At 40.0% G+C, this 15,353-nt stretch overlaps 1 protein-coding gene across 4 annotated transcripts in view; it reads right to left on the reverse strand.

Moving 5' to 3' along the window:
* Window positions 1–15,353, reverse strand: part of TAF4B (TATA-box binding protein associated factor 4b) — an 81,799-nt gene that overhangs the window by 50,451 nt on the left and 15,995 nt on the right. For all 4 annotated transcript variants that reach the window (XR_010720570.1, XM_066182252.1, XM_066182257.1 and 1 more), the window contains exons 2-6: window positions 7,948–8,096; window positions 7,083–7,190; window positions 2,732–2,899; window positions 2,502–2,624; window positions 367–456 (exon numbers count right to left, since the gene is read on the reverse strand). Coding sequence is in view for 3 of the 4 variants with exons in the window: in XM_066182252.1 (XP_066038349.1) it covers window positions 367–456; window positions 2,502–2,624; window positions 2,732–2,899; window positions 7,083–7,190; window positions 7,948–8,061 (603 nt within the window). In the remaining variant the exon portion in view is untranslated. The remainder of the gene's footprint in view (window positions 1–366; window positions 457–2,501; window positions 2,625–2,731; window positions 2,900–7,082; window positions 7,191–7,947; window positions 8,097–15,353) is intronic.

Below are 15,353 nucleotides of genomic sequence, written 5' to 3' on the forward strand. Positions count from 1 at the left end.
TGTGCATCACCACTGTTGTCAGCTTCTGAGTTAGAACTCAGAATTGCTGCAATTTTGATGAGAAAGTAAGAGGTCATCTTAACATAGCTGGTCTACTATAGGTGGATGCATAGCTTCCAAAACACTGGTCTACACTAACACCTAGAGGTCAATTACAACATTAAGAACACAGCATAAATTACTCCTCAAAATTTCCCCTTCCCCTTAAGAATTGCCCTTCCAAGCACAACAGTCACACAGAGGTATGCTAAGCACCATTCTTCAAATGACCTGAACAAAAACCTATTTGAATGCCCCAACTCTTTTCTTTTCTCACCCTCCTCCCTTCCCTCTTTAAATACTACATATCCATAATCAGACACTTACCTTGAGAAAAGGAACTAAATATGGTTGTGGGGATGACTTAAGCTCTATATACAGCTTTTTTGTAAATTCTTCTGGTTCAATTTTTGCTTCCTAAGAGGAAAATACAATTACAATAGTAAGTTATAACCGAATCCACCCCATTTTTTTCCCAAGATGTATCAAAAGGTCATGCAAACTTGTATTATCATGGCATTGTTCAATTTCAGTACTCAAATGCTTTTTTCCTGCTTTATTTAAAAAAGAAAAAAAAAAAAAGGAGTTAGGATAGAATAATGTTATAATGTTCATATAGTATTACCCAAGTTGATACACTTTCTTCAGCTACAGGCAGTTAACACACTTAGGGATAGGTGTTCACACCCAGTACTGAAGTGAAGGGATAGAAAAAGGTTTATAAGCAGCACTGATGCTTTTGAGTATCTCATTGTTATGCAGATGTATTTTTACTAGTACTTCTTTCAGTAAAGGTAGTTTATTTGCATAAAAATAAACTTAGAGGCATTGAAGACTAATGTCAACTTAGCAGTTTTTGTAAGCCAATTCTAGATTAATGCATGCACAGCATAATAAAACAGAACACTTAACGAAGTCTTTTGAAAGTAATCAAAACATTTCTGCATACCTCTATAGTAAAAGTCCTCTGAATTGCAGAGTACTGTTCCCTTTCTTAATGCTTTCCACCCTCTCCCAACACAAACACCTGGCTTGGGAGGGTTAGGAAGCTGCAGCAAACTTCTGAGACCCCTCATTTGTACACAGGGCTAAGCCCCAGACTCTGCTGCCCTTCCTCACCCCCCAGAGTCATCAAGAACATTACCTCCTCCAAGAAGGTATAGACGCACAAAGAGCACCACCAATCTTCATTTCTGCTGAGAAATTATTTCTCTCACCCATATTCACCTCTGGAGCAACTGTTCCAAGTTGTTACATAACCAGAACAGTGATTTTTAAGACTGTGTCTTTGCAGACAGAGCTTCCAGCAGCTCTCCCATTTAGCCACTTGATCTGTTGCCTGTTAGATCTCACTGAGATGCAGATATGGGTCACCGAGGTCTCTCTGATACAGATGCAAGTGGTTTGGCACACTAAGGCTCAGTGCATACAGGGTGCTTGACACCCACTTCATGAAACGCTGCCTTTAAGGATCATTTTGCTGCCCAGCTGCAATTTACTCATTTCTGTCATACACACAAAACGTCACCTTATTTTGCATTTAAATCATACAAATACTGAATAGCAGATTTTTTAACTACCACAAGAAGCTAACAAGTGTGCAGTTAACAATGTATCGACGTCTCTTAAAACTGCTTTAAAAAAAAAAAAAAGTACTGTAAGCACAAGAAAGAACAACTCTATTTTTCCCACTGAAGGAAGGTGTATAGTCCAGCAGGGACAGAGGCTAAGGAGTCAAATTTTTGCAAGGCTGCATCTTCAAACAATCTGCTCTCTGAAATTACACCTGCCTACATCACACCTTCCTAGACTGAAAAGTCCTTTGGTATCACTAGCAAAGCCACCCCCCTCCACCAGCACACAGCCTTCTGCTTCGGTGGAACAACAACACAGCAGCAGCGGTCAAATGCCATGACAAGAAGTGGCAGGAGAAATCGTTACCAGGAAAACCCAGCTGTGCTGGGATACAGCACAAAGCACCATACGGAAGCCACCTGCAAAGAGAGAGGGGCTGGCAGCCACCACATTGTCTGCTCCATCCTACTGTTTTAAGCTATTGATAATGTCATTCCTGTTCCATTGCTCAGTTTCATCTTAGAGTAAAGCTGTAGTACGGACTCAGCACTGCACCGCAACCTCCACATCAGATTCTTGCTACTGAGGACTCAAAACTACACTAACATGAAAAACAAGCTGTGTTAACACTACCAGCTCCTCCTGCTAAATGAAATGAAATGAAAGAGAAATGTGAGGGGGGGAAATAATACAACATGGGATACAATAAATTAAGATTTATAACGTAAGACTTAACATGAGAGGGTCAGAGGTACTCAGCCACAAATCCAACTCTTGAGCTGTTAAAAAAAAAAAAGCTACAAAATAACAGGAACAAAACTCTGAAAAGTAAATGTCAAAATCTATACACAAATGACACAGACTTTGTTTTGAAAAAAAAGTCTCACCAGTAGATTCTGCACGAGATTCTTCACATTCTGCCCCATCTCAGGGGCTTGAGGTCCACTAGACGCCAATTTTATTAGCGTAGCAAGAAAATTCTTGCATTTCTTCACATTCTCTAGCATCTCCTAGCGTGGAAATAAAGAGAAGACTGTTAGATGTTGCACTGTCTCTTCAACCTCTGATGAACATACAGAATGTTAATTTTTAATTAAAAACTTTTTTTTTTCCTTACTGTAGAAGCGCTGGTCTGTGCTACTGTTGTGCCCTCTGCTTTCACAGAGACTGCCTTTTGGGAAATAGCTTGTGCAGGTGGTCCTGTAACTGGAAGTTTTACAGGTGTTCCAGTACTCAAAGGCTTTACAGCAGTAACTGTAGTAACACTAGCTGTTGCAGCTGCTGGCTGAAGAGAAAAATTAACACTTTTTAACCAAGGAACAACGTGACAAACATACTGGATTCTGCTGGCATATAAGGTAGCAACCTCCCTCCACACTGCTATTTAAAACACAAAGAAACAATTCTTCTTTGTTTTTAGAGTTTAGATTAATTTGCTTTGAGAGACTCTAATACAGTAAATGACAGCCATAATTCTATTTACAAATCAAGGATGGGGGGAAGAAATTACAAAGCTACGTCCAGATCAAAGCACTGCCTGCAAATTTGAAGGAAGAAAGAAAGGTAAAATTGTTGTGAAGAAACCAATGTATTAACTTTGCCAGGCTCCTACAGTCTAAGTAAGACTAATGGATTTTGGACACCGCTAAGCCAGGTGATACTATTCTGAGGACACACAGAACCATAAGTGATTATTTATCTTTCAGTCTTGCCCTGAAGCTCCTCTCCCAATTGCAACACCCCTTGCTTTTCCTATCACACACAGATAGGCAAAAGACATCGTGTCGACTTTGGAAGGATGCAAGTGCCAGCAGAAGCAGCCAGCTCAGCAAATGGACCTAACAAGTTCTTCCTTCCTTTTCCTTGTGGGAAGCAATTTAGATCTCCTTCTCCTCTGCCCTGACAGAAACCCTCACAAAATTCAGTTATTTTGAGACCTCTTTTTAAAAGTTGATTATAATTTACCAACAGATTCAGAAGCTCCAGCAACAAGAGAGTAATTAAGGCTTAGGAAAAAATGCCTCCCTTCTTTGCAAACTGGGCTAAATCTAAAACCCACTAAACTGAACTACTTCAGATTTTAAAGAGAACAAACAAACCATACCCAAAAAAACAACACAGTTCATTTGATACAACAGAATATAATACGAAGAAAAGACTCTGCCCATGCAAAAAACCACTACTTTAGATTTTTCAGCTTAAAAACTGAAAAGCCAGAGGGAACCTACAGGAAGAGTTCCAGGTTAACATTTGAAACCTAAAGTTGGGTGTCATCTTTCCCCCACGCTTGTGAACAGGAAGGGAAACTCTGGTTTTGTAGTTTAAACTCTAGGTTCGGATCTGCACTATGTAATGGTTTTCACTGCCTCTTAACACATTAAAGCACCAGTCAAACAGGCACAACTAATACTTGCTAATTGCATCAATCATAAAACAGTTAGACAGGAGTCTAACTTACCCTACCATGGATAAAACAAAAACTAATCAAAAGTGGGAGAGACATCATGTAGAATATCAGTCTTTCAGGATAGAGAAAATTAATGAACAAACACTTAAAGCTAAAGCAAAACCATAACGCTTCTGTCGTATCTTTATATTTCTTCTTTCTGGGTGGGTGTCCTGCCCTCCTCGAGTTGCTGCCAGCTTGACATGAAAGCAGCAGGCAGCTACTAGAAAGCTTTCTAGCTTAGGCTCCCGCTGTTGGTAACACTTTAATAGCTCTCTGCAGGATCTTTGCCACCACCACTGCCTCTTCCAAGGTTGAAGCTCAACAGCTCTAAGACCACAGGGAGGCAAACTGGGCACAAGAATCCCACAAACAGATGGGCAGGAGGAAGATGGAAGGGGACACAGCGCAGATCTGCCAAGTTGCAATGCCCTGGGCTTTTAAAAGTCGAAAACAGGAGCTGATCTCTTGCAAATTCCAGTATGCTTACACATCAAGACTAGAACAGCATTTTATCAGCTGAGGGAGGAAACAACAGGAAGTCTGCTGGACCCTTTTCCCAGGAAGATGAATATTTGGGAATTAACTTCTGTCATCGACCGTCAACCTTTTTCGCTACTGACAATTCTCATTCTCACTTTGAGCAACAGAGAAACAGTCACCACAAAAAAAATGGCATTAATCCTGCATATTTTGAAGTAATTTCAAGAGAAGTGCTCGGCATCTAAATGAAAGTGTCTCAGCATGATGCTAATTAGACACTTTGCAGCTTTGTTACCCCATCTGGGAAACAGGTAAAAAATAAGAATGTGCAGGTAATTTTGTCTAACCTCAGAGCTTAAACATTCAGGAATGTCCAAAAAGCGAAATATTTTTGTTGATGAGGAGAACAATCCTGCAGTCAGTACCTACAGAGTTTTGCAGAGCGTGTTCCAAGTTGTATTTCACACAAGATTGAAGATGCACAACCAAGCCAAGGATTATTTCCTCTCCACCACTTTCTGTGATGACATCATACTTCCACACCAACACTCCTCTCCTGTGACCTCAAAAAATTGTCGAGACTAAGATCAGGAAGTTATTTTAAGACTGATGAATGAATTGCTGCCAAGGAAATCAGACACAAGGGCTCTGCCATCCTTTCCCCGGATGGATCCATCAACTTTTTGCACTGACTCCCTTTTCAGCACTCTTCTGTTGTCCACCACAGGGTGAGGAGCAACGTGACCATGTGATGGCAAGACGTATCCACATTGCACCTATTTACTCTTCATTGTACAAGGAGCTCCTACAGAGGGCTTTGCAACCCTCTGCAAAACAGGGGGGCTTCAAGGAAGCCACTCCAAACAAAATAGCTCTATTAATCTTTCCTAGAGTCATCATTTAAATCCATGATATTAAATCCATCCTGCTCTTTAAATCTAGCCCTACAGCTCATTACAAATGTTCCAGTTTCTACACTGGGAGGAAAAAAAAAATCCAGCTTACAAAAAATTCTCTATGTCTATGTCTTTAAATATCTCAGAAGAACACAAGTTCAATAGACTAGATCTAGACTGAATTAAAGTACAGAAAAACCAAGCCAAAGGCAGATATAAGTTAAAAAAACAGAAGTTAATAGCATGATGAATCTCAGTGTTTATCCACATGAGAGTGTGAGGATGCATGCGACTTCATCCATCAGATGATGGATAACCTTCATCTCTTTTCCCCAGTGCAAAGGTAGTATAGTAGAAAACTATTGCTTTTATATCCTAAAGACCTGTAATGCAGAGATCACAAACACAGGGCTTGCAAGCTAGTATTCCAAAATAAAAGCAAGGAATATTCACTACTGTATTTAGTCACAAAGCATACACTATTTCCATTCTAAGCAAAATAGAAAATGTATTAAGAGAGGCCTCTGGGTTTTTCCACTTCAGCCCCAACATTATCCATCTGTAGTGAGAGGGAAGTGAAAAAAAGAGCACAGAGTCTGAGTAGTGTTCAGTTGCTGATACAGAAGAACAGCAGAAGGATGAACTTGTTAGTCAGACTGTTACCACTGTCAACAAACACATCCTCCAATCCTTCAAACACCCTCAGGGTCAAGAACATACATCCAGCATGTTTTTTTTCTGAATGACTGATCCTGCTCATTTACTATTTTGTCAACTGTTACAGCTGAGTCTCCTTCAAACTCTTGTCGTAAAATATAGGTACAAGCCAGACTTCTTCATGATTTCTCCTCCAGATTATGAGAACAGAACGTATTATCTGCAGAAAAAAGTAGTTTTTTTTTCATTCCACATGCTTATCTAGAAGTCCAGTCCCCAAGAACAGAGGATGAACCATACGTAGGAAAAATCTCATACTCTGCAGGTGATAAAAGCCTCTTCAGAAGAGAACTACAACATTTTTCTCTAGAAAAAGCAAAATATGACCTAGGAAATAAGACAAAAGTACTATCTAAAAATAATGAGGCATTTTCAACCACTGCCTATTTACAGCTGTACCTGTGGAACCCATCTGCCACAGTCAATTAGAGAACAGGTCTTCAGCTATGACCTTTCTTCAGTTTATAATGAGGGGGAAAAATCATACACATGAAAAACAGCTTGATTGGTTCAGACAGCTCATTTGCCCCTCCACATCATCTCAGGTATACCTTTTTCCCTGCTAAGGAATCAGGGAACTCCAACACGAGCACACCTCCCAGAAAAGATTTAGCAAGAGATTGAAGGAGCTCTGTCAAGGAGTACAGAGGCACTGGAAATGGCTCTCTGAACTATTTATTTTACTCATTGTTCATGTGCTTTCTACTGTAGTGAGATAAGATTATCTGACACACACTGACAGACGGCTAATTAAATTATGCATTTAAAAAAAACAGATTTGGGAAATAATTTGTATGGGCAAATGAGGGCAAAGGTTACCAAGCTTACTGAAAACCAGACTACAGTTAGAAATAACAAGATTGCATCCATATTACTCCAGTTCCTTCGGTCACTGATTCCACCATACCATAAAGCTTGCAAAGTACCTGTATTACCGCAGGTGTCTGAACAGTAGAAACCACAGCATTTGTTGTTTGAGATAACGTTTTCACAGGAGCAGCTGCTATTTTCTTTACTAACTGTGTGCCGGAATTCTTTGAAAAAAATAAAATAAAAAAATAATTACACATGGGCAGAGAACAGTTGTCACACAAGTCAATGACAAAACAGACATTGAAGTTGGAGTCAGATACAAACCGAGACACATCCTCTTACAATAATAATACAGGCACCATTTACACAGTCCATATAGTTTTAACACTGCCCAACAGAGCTCCCTGTCTACTAGTTTAATATTCAATAACAGATTAAGAGACATTATTTAGAGATAATGCATAATCAAAATAAAATGGTTAAATAAATATGTAAATTGTTATTTCTATGTACCTCCTTACTCTTGCACGCTGACCATACTACAAGAGATGGAAGCAAAAAGCCAGCAGAGTTCAGGGAAGGAGGAACATCCTAGGGACACGGGCAAGGTCCTCAGCATTACTCAGCTTTGGAGAAATATCCCAACAGAGGATCACAAGGTTTTAGATACTAGCAATAACAATTTAGGCAGTTTTGGCTGGCTTTTTTTTCCTTAAAATGGTTTACATCATCATCATCATCATCATAATCATCAGAGACGAGTTCACTAATTTGACCTTTACTGTATATAACAGCTCACAAGTTTTTTCCCAAGCAAGAAGGCAAAGCACATAGTGATGTTTATTGGTGCAAAACAAAACATCATCACCCCATTCAGAAAGGGTTCAAACTTATTCAACCCTACATCAATTATTTGTAAACCTTGTCATACCTATATAACATACAGCTACATCCAACTAAAGTTATGAGAGAAGTTACCTGCACAGCACATATTCTGATTGCAGGTGTGCTGGTCGGCCCAGATGGTCTCACACTTGTGTTATTTTGTGTCTGGTTCTGTGCTCCTGCTATTGCCTGTTGAGATACCAGCATTAGGTGGCCATTACTGCTTCTGATAAGAACCGTTCCTGTTGAAAACAACCACATTCAGACTGTTAGATATTAACATTTAATTTGGCTTTCCTGTATTTCAGTGGAAGAAATAACCAGACCACACTGAAAATGTAATATTGAGTTTATTACTCCAAAGAACAGCTGCCAAGAAATATAACAATTACGTGCACATCAGCTTTACTATGCATCTTATGACAGAAAAGAATTCCTAAATTCAAGAGAAAAAACTTTAACACCGGCCACACTGAAACACTGTGTGCATAAAGATGCAAATTGCAAAGCAGTTCACCATTTGAGTCAAAAAGATACTTTGAACATTAAAAAGACACACACACAAAATATACACACACTCTGGGATTCTTTAACACCAATTTTAAGAAGTTCTTCAACCTGCAAAATTCATCACCACTATCACATTTGGCTGCCTCTTCAGTTTCTGAACATCTAGGCACATACTTAGAGGTGAAAACACAACTTAGAGAAAACTGCAGTGGGAACTGAAGCCTGATTAGTATGAGCTCACCTACCTGTATCTAGACTATCCTCCCCAGTCAAGAGGGCAGTGGCCTCCCATGAAAATCAAGGTCACTGAGATATTTGAAGCTGTCCCTCTGTCAAGGGTGTGTCCAAAAGCATTAAAACCCAGAGTTTTATTGAAGCAGTTTGAAACCAAATAGGGAGATCGCAGTGGGAAAGAATTAAACAAAAAAAGAAAGGGGAGAAGAAAAAAAAGACCATTCAGCTACCAAAGCCTCCTCCCTCCTTCTTTAAGGGCTCATCTCTGAAAAATTCAGAGGATTCAAAACAATCACAAATGGAAAATGTCAGCTGGATACCTGGTCTGTACCACGTCAGATCCTCCAAGGGAGCTACAGAGGACCCTGCCTTTGCGGTGTCTCAGCTCCTTTGCCTCCAACAACAGCTGCTGCAAAGTCCCCCACTGAAAACACCATCCTCAAACACCCTCACTTAACATCGACCTTTCAAATAAAAGGAGGGAGGAGGTAGAGGAGAATGCAGACACGTAAATAAGACTTCCTCAATGTTTTTGGAGGCCTGCATTAAACTTTCTTGCAAGTTATCCAATATCTGAAACCCAGATCTTCTACACACACTTACAATCTTTCCTAGTGTAAAACAAGACTGCAATGAAAATCTTTTTACTACTTGCTTAGTCTGAAAGCTGTCTAAATACTACCCTACAATACAGCCTAAAACACTGCTTCTCTCTGACTTTAAATGCATACAACAGAACAAGCCACAAGCTCCATGAGTTGGGGTTTGTTGGGTATGTTTTGGGTTTAAAAAAAAAAAACAAAAAACAATCAAGCTATAACCACATGCTTAGAAACAGCTTTTCATCCTCCACATCTAAAAGCATAAGAGGATATTGCGAGTCAACACAAAACCTGGTATAAAATTCTGTAACATCAACATATTGCCATTTACATAGCAGACACAAACTGAGAACTGCAAAAGCAGCATCTACATGATCCCCCCCCTTTCTCAAGCAGCTTTTACTACACGGGGCAGATGCACAAGGCAGTTGTATATTCAGAAAAAGCACTGTTAACTCCATCTGACAACTCAGCTTTCTCCTCCTCCACTGATGACTTGACTATAATTATATTTAGGTACAGATGGATCATTTAATTTAATCAATGAATAACCAGAATTATAGAAAACATATTAGATTTCTTATTTTCTTCTCATGCCATCTTATTTAGACAGTGATTCATGGCAAACAATTTATCATCAGCCAGAAAAAGGGTATTTTTTTCCTTGTTCACACCACATGCTTATGCAGATTTCACTGAAAGAGAGAAAGCTGACCACATTTTGCTAGCAATAGCATTTCTCTCTGCTCTAGGTCTACATTCAGAATGGCAGAAGTGTTGTTACTGGAGATTTTAGGCTTTTCTTTTATAAGCCTGGTTTAAAACATCACTGACAGATCCACCCTTTGAGAAGGCACATATAAACTTATAATGTCATTCCTTTAGAGGTTTGGAATGCATTAAGAGTTAGTTTTCAAGTACTTGGATACTTTGTCACTACTCATTACATTTGTCTGTTAAGTAAAATCATCAGAAGTGCATTTACTACTTCTGCATTTCAGAAACCACATTGATATCAGTCAACCTGATTACAGGGCTGGGACTGGTTTTGCACTACTGTAGTGTATTTGTAGTTGGCATTCACCAGAGATGAAGACCCTGCTGGAAAAGTATCCCACCCTCCAGTCACCTGAATGGGGTGAGTTTCCAGCACAATCTACTTGCTTAACAGGAAAATACCACAAGAGTGACAGAGCTAGAAAGTTTATGCAAATACAATATGTTCATATGTAAATTCATTAACATCTCCCAAAAAGAAAAGGTAAACAAAAAACAACCACCAGGACTATTGACAAGTCAAAGTAGCCCCTTTACATCTGAGCAAGATAGCAATGATCCCAAAAAGGATGTAACCTGAAACATAAACCAACCTACCCCCTAGCAATAGGATTAGGCTACACAAGGACATCCAGACTGAATCAGAACACTGTAAAATAACTTGGTGAGAGCATCTACAGAAGAAGTTACCTAAGGCCACTCCACTGGTCACAGCCTTGACTGGAACACTGAGCTATGATAATGCCTGTTACCTGCATATAAGTTAAAGTAAGAAATTGTTCCCCTTGGAACAAACAATAAATGCCCTATCTTTGTTCCATTTGGCAGAATTTTTAATAAGGCATGGTAACCTTTCCACAGCAGCAGCTCTTTGTGACACTGGCAAAATTATAACTCCAAGCCAGCATTATGATAATATACTAACTATTGTTTCTGTAGGCTTAATGCTATTGATGTCTAATGCTAGTACAGATAAAGCTGAAGGCAAATTTGAAACAGCTGTTAGAGCTACAGTTCCACACACTGAAGAGCCACATCTTGTCCGAGCACAAGAGACAGTTCTGGGCAGTTACAACCTAATGTCACAAAGGGACAGTAAACTGACATATGAATTGCCTGAAACACTTTGAAAGCTGTTGAGAACAGCACTTATTTTTTACCTCTGGTTGCCACAATTTAATTACAGTTTTTCACAACTTTGATACTCCCTTTCTGCCTGGAAACAAAAGCAATAACCCCATACTGCAGCCAATAACACAGACTCCAAGAGGTGGCACAGGAGGTCTCTTATTCCAGAAGAAGAGGTTCCATAGTTCTCAAAACCAGTGCCTGAAGTCTCATATACACTATATACAGCTGCACAAGTGTGAAATGAGTGAACAGCAGGTGATGGTAACCTTGAGGCTCTCAATAGAAAAGTCACGTAAACAGACATGTGCAGCTACCAAGATGCTCCTATCAGAAATGAAAGTAAGTGCAAAAATCCACATTCTTCACTTGGCAGGGGGGAGCGGGGGGAAAGATAGTACTTCTTACCAAGAGCTGTTTTCACATTCACTAGAAGGCAAATGCTAACAAAATAAATGTGAAAACAGATCATGTCTTGCAGTCACTGCAACTCCACATGAAAATGGGGGAAAGGAAGATACAATACATGAAACAACACAGGAAGGCTCAACAACTGAAGCATGAAGTTTCAGCTAACATCTCTCAGCACTGCATTTAAAAACAGAAAAGGTATTGGCAATCTGAGCAAAATATCAGCATCAATGGTAGTAAATGAAGAGCAATGAAGCAACCTCGTAACACTAGAGACGCCTTCTTTTGGGCTGCACTTCCAAGAACACTGTTGGATAGTTTTACTGGAATTGTTTCGGAGAACAGGAATAGCTTTCTCACTATTCATGCATTTTGATAGTAAGAGCAAGACACAATCCTTTTGGGGCTACAAAGCTGTTCCTATTTTCAAACCAAAGTGACCAATTTGCATCAGGAATCATTTCTTACATACGTCAATGGAGGACTCAGATGTCTCTCACAGATTAAAAAAAACCAACCCTTTTTGCAATGAATTGAGACTGCTGTCCTTAGATATTCTGCCTGTCCTGTCAAAAACATACTTTGGAAAGTTATTTGGTTTTCCTACAATGGAAGAGAAGGCAGTGAAAACACAATGAGCTGTTTCAGCCATTTGTTCTTTGCACTCCTTTCTTCAGCTGCAACCCTGTGAAGAGGGCTGAAGAGGAAGTACCTGACAACCAAAACTCAACTCAGTTTCCTCCAAAGCTACACAGGAGCCACACTATGTCTCCTTACCTTGAAGAGGACTCATTGAGATCTAAATCCAGTGCCCTGCCTTCTTCTGGAAGGAGGGCTGCTGGTACCCTGCCTTCAGGAGGAGAGCCTGGCAACATGCGTGCAAAGTTCCAGCAGCCACCACCCAGATCAGCCTCTACCTAGACATGCCAGCACTGTGAGCACTGGAAAATGAGAGGCCTTCTAATGAAATTTCATTTCATTTCGCAAACTTGAGATCCCTCTGCTACAAATTTTCACTGTCCCAACACCATTGGTGAAGGTGTTCAGCTTATTCTGAACTTGGTTTAGCACCCAACTCAGGAACCAAGAAACACAGGTTAGCAGGAGGAGCAGCTTCCAGATATCTCTGCATTTCAACTAGAAAGCATCAAAACCTCACTGGAGACATAGGCAAGAAGCTGTGGGATAACGGCAGAGATCTATTTATGCCACTGTATGTAATGCCACCTGCATGGGCTTCACGGTATTTCAGGGAATAGTGTTAAGGAAACCACAATGTTGTAACATAAACCTGTACTGCCAACTGAAGCTCTGGGCTTCATCCAGCAGCGCTGAACACCAATGAACGCTACAAGCATCCCACCATAAAGGCAACTTCCACCACGTAAGACAAGCCTGAGACCATTTCTGAGGGGAACTTCACCCAGGAATTTCCTGAGATGAACCAGCTGGCATTTGTGCTCCAGTGGAGATACACCTTATGCTGTTACTACAGGTGAAGCTGAAGCTGTCAAGTTAAGCCACCACTTCAATTGCAAGGTTGGTAACCCAACTGCTCAACCAAACAGCTCCTGGGAACTGCTGGTTAGGGAATAATGTGAGGAAATGAAAAGAAGCCTTTTGCTCCTAAAATAAAATACAAGCAAGAATCAACCACAATGAGACCAAACTCATTTAAGAGAACACAAGTCACAAAAGCTGCTTTCACAGAAAGGTAAACTTAGCTTATTTCAAAACAAGGAATGCTGGCATCAGGTGTATTACTAATCTTAGTAAAGTACACTTTAATCCAGTTATAAAAACAAGACTAAATGGGGACTCCAGGTCTCAAATCAGTAAATGAACAACGTTTTGAAACAACAGTAATGTGTTAGCTCTCTGCTCCTAAAAAAATCCCATTCTTTCACTTAACTATTCAAAACAAAGTGATAGCTTTTAAGGCAGTTATTTCAAGCTAAGACCAAGCTTTAAAGGGGATGTTTTAATAGGAAACTAAGTGGCAATTAAAAAGGAATATTTGGTTTAAGTTTCTTTGACCATTTAGGACTATGTAGGATCACTCAAAAATTGGAAAATAAAATACCAAACACTACTAATCCATGCAACAGGTTTGAATACAGTTTTTCTCTCTAAAGCCATCGACAGGAAAAAAAGCCTGCTTTTTCCTCTTCAATTCCATAGATTGAGCCCCACAGAATAGGTCACTTAAAAGTTTTAAAATATACATTACAGGACTGAATAAGACAGACCAAAAAAGTGCATTATTAGAGACTCAGACTGTCCTGGAAGTGATTGCATCAAGTTGCATTATGTCATAGGTTAGCTGAAAAAGAGTGCTAAAGAGGCACAAAGTGTTAATGAAATACTGTGAAAGTCAGTAATTTAACTTTCACATGATTTACATAATCCTTCTAATATGATGGGGCTGTAATGTTTTCAGATGAATTATGGTCTGTAGTGCATGCAGGAGAACTACCTACTCCCTCCCTATGAACCTCACTCGGTGCTTGAGTTTTCCTAGATGTCTACTGCAGACTTCTGTAGTAGAGATGAAGAACCAAGGACAACAGCCCAATTTGGAGGCAACATCTAGCTGTGCTTTTCACTGGTTTAGGAATGAAGCTACAACAATGTTCTAGAGGCTACACCAAGTTACCTCACCACAGGCTCCTAAGAATGACCTCTGTTTTCAAATGCAATTGACTTCAGACAACAGATCTTTTGTGAAGTCACAGATTACTTGTTTTAGGCTTTTCTTGGGAAAAACACCTGTGATTGTTCTCATATTTCCCAAATAAGCAGGGCAGAGGGCTCATCTACACCACATGGGATCAAGATAAGTTGTTCAGCATCTACACTACACCCACAAAACATTTTGCTCCATACAACAAATCATTCCAACCTTTGGAAGCTGATTCTAGCTGATGTAAGAAGAATTCAGCAATGGCCAACTCACAATCAAGCACTGCTATTACAGCAACAAGAATCACTCACCACACATCCAGGCCTTCAACCAATTAATTCCATTCACATTTTGTTTTGCAAACTAAATAATCATGTATCTCAGAAATCACCCTCTGTGCTCTTTTCCTTTGTTCCAGGGAAGCTTCTAAACTAATGGGTCTTTATAGCAATGGCTCAGCACCAGTAACTAGCATGTAGATATTGCAGAGTCACAATGAAATGTCAGATTTTGAATTCCAATGAAAGACACCTTGTTTTGCCCATGGATATGGAAATCTTTAATTTCTATGACAGAAGAAAAATTCAAAGGGCACAAGCCCCACATTCTTTCATGCTACAAGAGAACACAGTCTATATAAAATACAACACAATGTTATTTATACCTGTAAGTTCATTGAAGAGATTGATGGCGTCCATGCCAACTGCACAAACTGCACTGCAGATTCATGTAGACTCTGGCCTACAACTTACAAGGCTGATGTCTGACATCTCACCTTTTCAAAGCCAGGGACCAGCTTTCCTCACAGACCTCACTGTCCAGCTGACAGCACAGTTCCACCACCATCAATGTTTCCCAGACTGACTGGGTTGCTGTGAGCAGTGTTTTAAACAACCACCATGCACACACTAACAGCTCAAGGGGTTGGTTTACAGTCCCAGCAAAGGCTGGTGCCTCCAGTAACTCCAACATTTCCCTGGCTAAGCACCTTTCTGCGCTAACAGTGGGCACCAGCTCCTGAGATACCCAGCACAGACACAGGCTTTCCAAGCATAAGGAGCCAGGAAAGGGATGCTGCTATCTCTCCTGGAGCAGATTCTGATATCCTGTTCTTTAAAACAGGAATAATGGACACCACACATCTTCCTCAAGAG

The sequence above is a fragment of the Chamaea fasciata genome, unplaced genomic scaffold (genome assembly GCF_029207755.1).
Source record: "Chamaea fasciata isolate MVZ Bird 193981 ecotype frontalis unplaced genomic scaffold, bChaFas1.0.hap1 SCAF_1, whole genome shotgun sequence".
Taxonomy (NCBI): domain Eukaryota; kingdom Metazoa; phylum Chordata; class Aves; order Passeriformes; family Sylviidae; genus Chamaea; species Chamaea fasciata.